The sequence below is a fragment of the Fukomys damarensis genome, unplaced genomic scaffold, assembly GCF_012274545.1.
Source record: "Fukomys damarensis isolate Sample0158 unplaced genomic scaffold, DMR_v1.0_HiC HiC_scaffold_19, whole genome shotgun sequence".
NCBI classification, from domain to species: Eukaryota; Metazoa; Chordata; class Mammalia; order Rodentia; family Bathyergidae; genus Fukomys; species Fukomys damarensis.
This window is the reverse complement of record NW_022900931.1, coordinates 9,477,218-9,488,574: the sequence shown is the minus strand read 5'-3', so window position 1 is coordinate 9,488,574 and position 11,357 is coordinate 9,477,218. Positions and strand designations below refer to the sequence as shown.

The 11,357-nt window shown below is 52.4% G+C and overlaps 1 protein-coding gene across 2 annotated transcripts; it reads left to right on the top strand.

Moving 5' to 3' along the window:
• Positions 1–7,578: 7,578 nt before the first annotated feature.
• Positions 7,579–10,675, top strand: Lgals1 (galectin 1). Of its 2 annotated transcripts, none has more exons than XM_010613275.3 (4): positions 7,579–7,675; positions 8,887–8,993; positions 10,110–10,269; positions 10,450–10,675. In XM_010613275.3, exons 1-4 carry the CDS (start codon positions 7,667–7,669, stop codon positions 10,594–10,596), a joined length of 423 nt encoding a protein of 140 aa, XP_010611577.1. In that variant the 5' UTR covers positions 7,579–7,666; the 3' UTR covers positions 10,597–10,675. The 2 variants fall into 2 exon arrangements, with proteins under 2 accessions (XP_010611577.1, XP_010611580.1); XM_010613278.3 differs by having other exon boundaries at positions 8,914–8,993; positions 10,450–10,673.
• The last annotated feature ends 682 nt before the right edge of the window (positions 10,676–11,357 follow it).

The window sequence follows — 11,357 nt, the reverse complement described above, 5'->3', positions numbered from 1 at the left end:
AAGAGAAAAAAAAAAAAAAAAAGACTAAAGCCTCTTTTAAAAGGGGGTGGGGATGTAGCTTAGTGGCCCCATGCCTGCCTAGCAAGTGCAAGGCCCTGAGCTCAACCCCTGGTACCAAGAGCGGGGGGGAATTACCTTTTTTGGTCATTTTGACTTTGGGGAAGTCACGGTCCCAGATCCAGTGAATAAGATGAATGAGGACTTAACCATAACTTCTTTTTGGTACCGGGGATCGAACTCGGGACCTCAGTAGCCTGTACTTGGGAAGCAAGCAGGTGCGGGGCTACCGAGCTACATCCCTGGCCCCCCATATATTTTTATTTGACAGAAGTTGCCATAAATGTTTGATCAGTGAGGTATGATAAAAATATATGGCTAGTGTTTAGACCAGAAAAGATGAGTAATACGACATAAGAATGGTCTGATGGGAGCTTCTGGGGAGGTTTCATTTTTAAAGGATATCGGCGCTAAGGACTGAGCTCAGTGGTAGTGCACTTCCTAGCACGCACAAACCATGGGTCCATGCAAAACAGCTCGGGTTTCAGAGCTGGGTGTTGCCAGCCCTCGGAAAATCACACGTTAGAGGCCAGGCCAGGTTACACAGTGAGACCCTGTCTCAGTCTCCCCACCAAGGAGAAAGAAGGATACAATGAGCCAGGCATGGTGGCGCACACCTGTAAGGCGCACACTCGGGAGACTAGGGCAGAAAGGTTACCATGAGTTCAAGGCCAGCCTGCACTACAAAGTGAGACAGACCCTGGTCTGGGGGTGGGGGGCAGACTGATAAAACGAACACTTAGATCTCCCTTATGAAGTTTCAGCAGTTTGCACAGTTTGCTGAATAGCTCCTTATCTATACATGAACCGTGTGACAGAAGTTCGCAGTTTTCCCCTAGATCTTCAGTTTGTATCTCAAAAACAAGGACCAGCTGGCTGCATGGCTACAATCCATCCCTACCCAAGAACCAGCATTCATGCTTCCATTGACTGCTGACTGGCCCTGCCCTGTAAACCCAGAAGATCCGGATTTACTATGTGAAAGCTTTCCTTTTGTGTGTGTGTGTGTTTCAGTGGTGCTGGGGATAGAACCCAGGACCTCACACATGCTAGGCAAGTGCTCTACCACTGAGCCACTTCCCAGCCCTTGGTTATTTTGAGACAGGACCATATAGTAGTACCTTGGCTCAGGAGCTTAGTTCTTTCCGTGATTCTGGACATGAACCAAATTGGATGAGAGTTGAATGAAATTCAGTGATTAGATTCATTGTTGACCTTATGGGGAAATATGATTCGGTTCTTGTCCAATTCAGTGCACAACCAGAATGGTGGGAAGAATTAAGTTCATAAACTGAGGTACGGCTGCTCGCTTGCCCAACCTGGCCTTGAACTCAGAGTTCTCCTGCCTCCACCTCCTTAGTGGAGGTCACAGCATACAACACTACGCCTTTCCTTAATTTTACACCACTAGCTTTCCTTAATTTTAAAGCAATTTCTGCCACATTTTCTGTTTCTTGCAGCCACAAACCTTCAAACACATGCACCAAGCATAGCATAGAAAACACTTGAAAGAGCCAGGGATTTAGCTCTGATGCACCTGCCAGTCTTACAAGCACAAGATCTCAAGTTGGACTCCCCAGTACTAACAACAAAAAAAGAAAAAAACACTTAAGAGCTCGGGCTGGGGAATTAGCTCAGTGGTTCCACCACCTGCCTTGAAAGCGCAAGGTCCCAAGTTTGTTCCCTAGTACCAAAAACAAAAAAACTCAAGTTCTTGTTCAGAGGCAGAGCACTTGGCTTGCTGTGTACAGAGCCCTAGGTTCAATCCCCAGTATTGCAAACAGCAATAACAAAAGTGCCAGAACATATCCCATCCTGCATTAAAGATATGTCTATAATGCTTTTTAAAATTGAAACACACTGGGTATAGTGGGATACATCTGTAGTCCCAGCACTCAGGAGGCTGAGGCAGGAGGACTGCCACAGGCTGAGAGCAGCCTGGGGTACGTAGCAAGTTCAAGGCTAGCCTGGACTGCCTAGTGAGACTGTCTCAAAAATAGATAAAAGTGGGCCGGGGATTTAGCTCAGTGGTTCCGCCGCCTGCATCACAAGCACAAGGATCTGATTTCCATCCCCAGTACAAAAAAAAAAAAAAAAAAAAAAAAAAGATAAAATTAAAATATAATATTTGTACATCTGTCAGATACTTATTTTTTCATATTAAAAAGAATGGCCACCATCAAGAAATCAAGTGGGGCCAGGGAGTTAGCTCAGTGCTGCCACTGCCTGACCTGCAAGCGGAAGGTCCCAAGTTCAATCCCTGGCACAAAGATAAATAAATAAAAACTATTGTATTTTCAAGCATAAAGTAACACCAAAGTTTTCTCTCATAGAATTGAGCATATTGGAAATAAGTTGTTTCTGGTGAGGTTTCTGATGACTGAAATCGAGAGAGGAACCCTAAAGTTTACAGGGTCTTGGTTTTGGTTGTTTTTTGTGTTTTGTAATGCTAGGAATTGAAATTAGGGCCTCACACACATAAGGCAAGTGCTGTATCATGTTTTGAGGATCTCCATATGTAGTGAGACCTGGCCTTGAGCGCACTGTGTAGCTCAGGCTGCCCTCAGACTCATAGCACCCCTCCTGCCTCAGCCTCTTGAATACTGGGATTACAAATGCCACCATATCAGGCTTTGTTTTTTTGTGTGTGTTTTGTTTGTTTTGTTTGAGATGGGGTCTCACTATGTATTCCAGTATGGCCTTGAACTTACTATGTATCAGCAGTCCTCCTGCCTCAGCCTCCCAAGAGCTAGGACTATGTATATTACATTCATCACAGGAGTTGATATATATACGTGACACATCTTAATTCCTTTTTCAGTCTCTTCCTCCCCATCTTTTATTCCTCTTCCTATTTGCAGGAGATATATCTTTCTGTTTCCTATCATCTATCTTATATTTTGCTCTTTATTTACATTTTGAGTTTCTTGTGTAAGAGAAACCATGCAATATTTATGTTTATGTATCTGATTATGATTTATTTTACTTAATATTATGGTCTTAAGGTAAATTCATTTTCCTATAAGTGACTCAAATTTACCCTTCTGTACGGCAGAGTAGTATTCCATCTGTATAAATACCACATATTCTTTGGTTTATAGGCTGCTTTCAAGGCTTGGCTATTATTCAGGCTGGGTGCACCTTTAATCCCAGTGTTTGGTAATTTTTATTTTCCTTTGGTACCCAGGATCAAATTCAGGACTTTGGGCTTGTGCGGCAGGCGGTGGCACCACTGAGCTAAATCCCCGGCCCCACTTGATTTCTTGATGGTGGCCATTCTTTCTGGAGTAAGATGGAATTGCAGTGTTGTTTCAATTTACATTTCTCTAATGAAAAGGGATGGTGAACATTTTTTCATATATTTATTGGATATTTGTAGGAAATGCCTTTTTTTTGGTACCGGGGAATCGAACTTGGGCCCTTGCACTTGTGAGGCAGGCAGAGAGACCACTAAGCCAAATCCCCAGCCCTGTAGGCAACACTTTCCAAGTAAGAATAACCCTCATTGGGTGTGGTGGCACATACTTATAGTCTCAGCATGGGAGGCTGAGGCAGAAGGATCACAAGTTTGAGGTTAGCCCAGACTACATAGTGAAAAAGAAAAGAAAAGAAGAAAAAGAGAAGAAAAATATAACCTACAGAGTTTTCAAATGTAATGAAATTTTTGACTATCCTTGAGCACAGTAAACCTTTATAAATTTCAGCTTTGCAGTGTTAGTACTTAAGAGCAAACCCAGACTTTTCTTCAGGTCTCAAATATTTTCTGAGCTCTTAAAAAGCTTACCTTCCTGTGAGTCTAATTAATTTCAAAATAAAGTGTTTAAAACATTTAAGGACCAGGGATTTAGCTCAGTGGTGCTACCGGCTGCCTGGCAAGCCCAAGGTCCTGAGTTTGATTCTCAGAACCAAAAACAAGCAAACAAGTTAAAAAGCTCAGCTTGAGCCTTGGAGCACTATTGGAGAAAGAGGTCTGGGTCCCACCCAGAGTTTATGTGATAGGAGGGGCCGCTCCCCAGGGAAGGGCTGGGGGCTCTGACCGAGGGAGATGAACCCCAGCCCGGAGGTGAAGGGCAGGAAGCCCACAGTGGGTGGGAGCTACTGTGCAGGTGCAGGCTGAACGACCTGGGCCACAGCAGAGGTGGGGATAGGGTAGCATAATGAGTGAGACTGCATCACAGAGCGTTCAGAAAAGTGTCTGAGGTTGGGGGCCGTCCAGCCCACGAGGAAGCTGAAGCCAGTGCCGAGGTTCAGGCACCAGCCCTGCCTCCCCCTTCTTTGCTTGGCTCACAGATGAAAGGCTTTGGCCCCAGCTCCCCCTGCACCCTCGGTCCAGTGACTCCCTGGGGTGGTTTCTGTGTCATTGAGAGGGGGAGCAGGTCAGGCAGAGTTTATCTCCCTCCGAGGCCTCTGCTCTGACATCTAGGGGTGTGGATGGCACCTCCTTGGGCCCACAGCCTCCCACCAGTGCCAGACACAGAGGCGTTGTCCATCCGGGCAGGGTGGGAGCCTGGACAAGCAGGACCTCTGAGTCAGCAGCAGCCCAGGCCCACACTGAAGACAAGGAATTCAGAGCTGTGAGCGCCGTGAACAGGAGCGAGGGGAAGAGAATCCCAGAATCCCTGGCACAGGGACCTTGGCCCTAGGAGACACAGGAGGGAGGCACACATTTTCCCACATCCTCACATCACACCTATCACTCTGGGCAGCAGCCAGGCAGTGACTCATCCCACCTTCCAGGCCCAGAGACAGAGGCAGGGAAGTCAAGGGCCTCGCAGCTCCCAAATCAGAACCAACCGGCCTCCAGGTCCCATGCTGGCTGCAGCTGCCCTTCCCATGAGACACTCAACCCTGCGGGCAGACACCCAGCAGGGGTGCTGGGGTGACACAGATAAAGTATGACAGGAAGGCGCCAGGCACAGGGCCTTATCTAAGTGGGTGCCACTACTAGGGGGCCCTGAGACCTCCTTCGTTCTGTTTTAGGTTGTGCTGGAATCTGGGAAGATTCTGCCCTAGCCTAAGCAAGAGGGGGGTGTTAAGGGCCAGTGGGAGGAGGCAAATCCTTTAAGAGAGGCTGCCACACCCTCAAAAAGTAATAACAACCTGGGAGAAGGGCAAAGAGAGGTTAAAACCTGATGTCTAAGCCTTCTATGATGGCACATGCCTGTAATTCCAGCACTCTGGGAGGCTAAGGCAGGAGAATTCCAAGTTTGAGCCTAGCCTGGGCAATTTAGCCACATAGCAAAACCTTGTCTCAAAAGAACAACAAAAAAAGGGTTGCACACCAATATGAACACCGTAGGTTCTATCCCCACTATAGGAAAGGAGACAAAACCCGGAGTCCATGAAAACATTCATCACCTGTTTAGTACCACATATCCCAGGTATGTGCAAGAAAGCAAGAGTTCACCTGCCCAATTGCAGATGGGGAGACTGAGCCAGCAGGTACACAAGAGCAGCGTGGATAGCAGGGCCAGATGCAGAGCCAAGTCTCCAGCTGGGGGGAGGTTTGCTTGCTGGGGACCCGTTCCCATGCCAGGGTGCCCTCTCCAGCCTAGGCAGGAGACCCAGCGGAGGAGACTGCTGTCCCTCTCCCCCAGGGCTGCCACTCTGGCGGGCCAGTGAGGAACGGGTGTGCAGCTCCTCTGAATGGCGTGGTCCCGATCTAGCCGGGGCAGCCCCGCAGAGCAGGGCAAGGCAGGGAGGTAGAGCTGGGCTGGGCCCCACCCACACCTCCCCAGGCCTGAGGTTTTGGGGAGGCTCGGCAGGAAGAAGTGAAGCTGCTGTGGTTGGTTTCCCAGGCAGCCACTGGGGTGGGAGGAGGGGAAGGGGCTTCCCTCTCATCCTGTGCCAGGGTCTTCAGTCAGGGGAGGGGCCTGTGGGATGGAGAGGGAGGGGAGCAGGACAGGTTGGCCGACCTGGCCCCCAGATGTGGCTCACGTTGGTCTGCAGCTTCTGCCGCTCCAGAGCTGGCAGTTTCAGAAGGGTACACGACAGCTTCCCCAGCCGCCCCTCACTCCGCCTCGCTCCCGAGTGTGGGGGGAGCATTAATCTAGCCACCCTCGACTCCCTGCAGCCCACATCTGGCCTCGGTACTCACTCAGGTGATAAATGCCCAAGCTCTTTCCCTGCTCCTGGAGGCTGCTTCAGGATCCAAGGACTTAGCACCGTCTTTCCCTAGGTGCCCAGAGGCTCCCTGCTCCACGCCTGTGCCTTGTGTTTGAGCTTTTACCCAAGTTGCAACACCATCTCTTCTTTGCTGGTCCTTCTCCACCTTCACATTCCGCAGCGTCCCTGCTGCCACCAGGCTAGGGCATGACCTCCCTTAGAGCTGTTGCTATGCTACTTTTTAAAATTTTTAACTAGATATTGAACCCAGGGCATCTGGGCTACATCTTCAGCCCCCACCCCCCTTTTTTTTAAATTGTGAAACAAGGTTTCACTAAATTGCCCAGGCCCTTCTGCCTCAGCCTCCCTGAGTGTTGGGATTATAGGCGTGCACCACCATGCCCAGTTTCTTCTCCTTCTTTTTTCAGTACCAGAAATTGAACTCAGAACCTTGTGCTCGCCAGGCAGATGTGGCACCATCAAGCTACATCCCCGGAACCCACGTGCTACTTTTTAATTAGGTTCATGGTCAAGATTCCTGGAGAGCAGGGACCAGGACATGTACATACGTCTCCGAACCCCCTGAGGCAGCCCGGGATCAGGCACAGAGAATATCTGTGGGACAGGTGGGGAAAGGAAGGAAGTTCCTGGCCTCAGAAAGGGAGAATGCGGTGGGCCTGGACGGGGTACCCAGAGCCAGGAACCCAGTCCTCTTGGCCCAACCTCACTGCCTCCCAGGCCTGACCCTCTCAGATGGGCAGAGGATATCAGGCGCGGCTCTAAGAGTCCCAGGAGGCCTGTGGGGGAGTGCGGCCGGAGACTCCAGCCTGGCGGCAGCCTCTCGCCTGGCACCCTGCCCAGCCTTTCTTTAGCCCTAGCAAGCACAGCATCAAGAGACTCAGTCTCTGCTTCCGGGGAAGGCCGGGTGGGGCCGAGCCTTGTGGTAACGGGTCCTTAGCCTTCTGCAGAGGCCCGCAGTGGAGCCACACCCTGGTCCCCGCCAGGGAGAATCCTCTCCTACTCCCTTCTAATTCCTCAAGATTCTGCACCCCCTCAGCTGTCCCTCTGGGCACCACCCCCAAGCCTCCTGGCCCCAGGCCTCTTCCCGCCAACTCCAGGCCTAGCTCATCCTCAAACTATTTTCCACTGGCTTCCCCCAATCTCTGCCACGGCATAAATTTTAGGTTTTTTGTTTTTAGGTTGGGGAGAGGGATGGAGAATGGGAGGTGGTGTTTGGGTTCTGGGGGCGTGGCTAGGTGAGAGGGAGGTTCTCGCCATTCTGATTGGTCACCTTTACTCCAGAACTGGCTTCAACATTCCACTGACTCCGCCTCCGGTGGCCCCCCCGGCCCTGTCCTGACTTACAATTGGCTGGGTTTCCAGAGGGCGGGACTTACCAGGTCTGGTCCAGTTAAAAGGGTGGGAGACGCTGGGGGCCCATCTATCGGGTGGAGTCCTCAGACAACTGGTGCAGCAGTCCCGGAACATCCTCTTGGCCTCAATTATGGCTTGTGTAAGTGTGGGGACCCCACCCCAAAGCCCAGGGGACAGGGCGGGAGCTAACGGCCGGGAAGGAGAGGGGCAGCACCGGTGCCAGGTTCTAGTCTTTGCTGTGTAGCCTTTTCTTTCCTGATCCTCAGTGGCCACACCTGCAAGATGGGGTTGGGGGCCATGGTCCCCCAAAACTTTCTCTGGCTTAGGAATTTTCTGGACTCCAGAGTCTGACAGCACAATTACTTCTGCAAGGCCCAGCATTCTGCAGTTCTGCAGCTGTCTGAGAAGTGGGAGTGGGAAGGGTGTGGCCAACGGGAGGGGGTTCTTCGGCCCAGGCCACCGTCCCTTCCCCTCCTCCACGCCACAGAGCCTCCTATCCCCTCCCCCGCTGCAGCTGTCTGCACTCTCAGGGCCAGGGCCAAGTCACTCTCTGCCCCAGAGGACTCCAAGGAGTCCCCGGCGCTGGGGACAGGCTCCCCGGGAGAGGCTGCCTGGGTCAGGGGTGGAGGTTGGTTCTGTCCAGACAGGTTCCATGGGGTCTGGGCAGGATGTGTGCGCGCACGCGCGTGTGTAGGGAGGCAAGAGTCTCCTGCAAGCAAGTTTCTTGCAGAAGGAACCACGCATACCAGTTAACGCCTGCCCAACCTCGCAGGCCAGGGACGGGTGGTGCAGTGGCCAGTCCTGCCATCTTGTTAGTCCTGAGCCACCCTGGCCCGGTCCTGACCTCTGGCTGCTCTCCCTTGTGCAGAGGGCCATGGCTGTGTCCCTCAGCGTGTCATCTCCAGCCCTGTGCCTGTCTGCAGAGATGGGTGAGGTCGAGGGGTCCCAGGCCACTTACAGAGCAGGAAAGGGGCAGCCCATCTGCTCAGCAAGACCTGGGGGATGTGGCTGCCCGATGCTCCCAGGAGCTCTCCATCAGCAATAGGAGGCCGTGGTGCACTGCACCCCGCCTCCCAAGCCATGCGAGACTGAATCCACAAGCAGATGGGCAAACAGTCCTAATTGGAGCCCAACTCCTGGAACAGCTCTCCTGTTTCACTCTGAAACAGACCATGCTGGGAACAGGGAACTTCCCAGGGTCACCGGGATAATCAAAGCCTAGATCTTGCACCCTGTCCTGTCCCGACTCACCTCCTGCCTGGTCTAAGGACCCAGGGTTCGAACCACCTTTCCCACCCGCCACCACCCCGGGACACCACAGGCCCAGAAGGCCACGTCCTCCTAACCCAGCTGGGCGGGCGGGTCTCGTCTGCGCAGGGTCTGGTCGCCAGCAACCTGAACCTCAAGCCTGGGGAGTGCCTCCGAGTGCGGGGCGAGGTGGCCCCCGACGCCAAGAGGTAAGGGACGGGTGGCTGGGGCGGGTGGGGAACTGGAAAGCGCTTGGCCGCCAAAACCGCCCCTCGCCGCGGGGAGGGGGTTAATGGCCAGCTGCCGATGCTTCGTTTTCTGGGTGAGTCACTTCCTGCGCTGGCCCTGGCGCCCTCACCACCGTTGCTCCCTCCCTCCGCGCTGGAGCATCTTAAACCGAACCAGCTGGGGCAGCGCTGACCACCTCGGCTTGCCCCGCCCCTTCCGGCTGGGGCGGGGCCAAAGCTGGGGAGGGGGAAACGGCGAGAGGGGGGCGGGGACCGCGGCCTCTCCCTGAAATCCCAGTCCTCTCGTGCTCATTATTCATTCAGCTGGCCTGGTTCCTTAGCCGCCATCTGACCTTAGATGAGTCAGCCAACCTCACCGAGCCTCAGTTTCTTAATAAGCGGAACTGTTGGGTCATGAAATTGATGCTGATCCGCTGGTCATTACCAGCTGCCCATTCTCATTTCTTCGCAATCCCTCGAAGGGAAGTAGGCGTCACTAAAAGCTCTACTCCACAAATTTATTATATTATATTGCGAATATATAATAATATTATTCATTCATTCATCCCATGTTGATTGAGCGGCCAGTGTGTGTCCATCTGGGCACCAGGGATTCAGAAGTGTACAAGACAGGACACAGCCAGGCATGGTGGCACATGCCTGTAATTCCAGCACTCAGGAGGCTGAGGCAGGAGGATCGTCTCAAGTTCAAGGCCAGCCTGAAACACATAGCGAGACCTTGTCTAAAACAAGTCAGACAGGACCCTTACATTTCCAGCGGTCACCATCTGGAGGGAGTCCCTGACTTTGACAAAAGGGGCTAGGACACTAATTCAACACAAGACCCTTCGACATCCTTCCTATGCAGCCCTCGTTGTACAGGTGGGGAAACTGAGGCCCAGAGAGGGGCAGGGACTAGTTCAAGGTCACACAGCAAGGAGGTTGCAGGGCTGGAACTAGAATCCAGGCTTCTGGTCACCTGCTGATGAGTCTCTGCGAGGTCCACTCCACTCACCGTGTCCTGAGTGGCAGACCGGTCCGCTCTGCTCGGGTCCTGGAGCTGACTGAGCCGGCTCCGAGCCCACGTGTCCCTCCTAGTTTCGTGCTGAACCTGGGCAAAGACAACAACAACCTGTGCCTGCACTTCAACCCTCGCTTCAACGCGCACGGGGACACCAACACCATCGTGTGCAACAGCAAGGACGGCGGCGCCTGGGGGGCGGAGCATCGCGAGCCTGGAGGTGGGCGGGGCCTGGAGGTGGGCGGCCACGGCGCCCCAGGGCGGTCAGTGGTGAAGCCGGGTTTCCTGGCTGGAGATTTCCCTGCCACCCTCTTCCCCTCGGGGTAGGGTCACATGAGTGCCCCCCTCCGAACCACCCCGTCTGCTGCTGGGGCCCCGTAAAGAAGGGCCCTGCTCACTGTCCTCTCCCCCCACCAGATCTGCGTCTCCTTCGACCAGACCGATCTAACCATCAAGCTGCCAGATGGACATGAATTCAAGTTCCCCAACCGTCTTAACCTGGAGGCCATCAACTACTTGGCAGCTGATGGCGACTTCAAGATCAAGTGCGTGGCCTTTGAGTGAAGCCAGCCAGCCTATGGCCCCCAATAAAGGCAGCTGCCTCTGCTCCCCCTGAACCAGCCTCCTGTGTACGTGTGTGGTGTGTGTGTGTGTGTGTGTGTGTGTAAACCGGTCCCCGGGCCATCACTTCCTCCGCGCGTGCTCTCTGAGCTCCCCCCTCCTAACCAGGCACGTGGTAGAGCACTGGGGACCACTGAGCAGGAACCAGTCTCTGCCTTTTTTATTATTATTTTTTTCGGTACAGGGGATCGAACTCAGATCCTTGCGTTTGCAAGGCAGGTGGCAGAACCACTGAGCTAAATCCCCGGCTTTATTATTATTATTCATTAAGTTTATTGGTACACTTTAGGTATACAATATGACATTCATCACTGGGAATTTATACCTTTATATAATATATCTTGGTTCCCCATCCCCCTGCCCCCCCCAACCGCTCCACCCTTCCCTATTTACAAAGACTCTGATTCCAGTTTTTCCTTTTCTCATATTTTTTCCTTTACCCTACTTTTCCTACTTGCTCTTCCTTTTAGACCTTTTCTTCCTGTTTCACATGATCTGTTACACATTTTGATTCTTATTTATACTTTCAGTTTCTCACACCAGAGAAATGATTCAGTATTTACACATGTGTATCCTATTTATTTCACTTAAGAGTATGGCTGAAACAGGATTTAGCTCAGTGTTCTGCTGCCTGCCTCAGAAGCACAAGGACCTGAGTTTGATCCCCTATACCAAAAAAAAAAAAAAAAAACGGTCAATGTGCA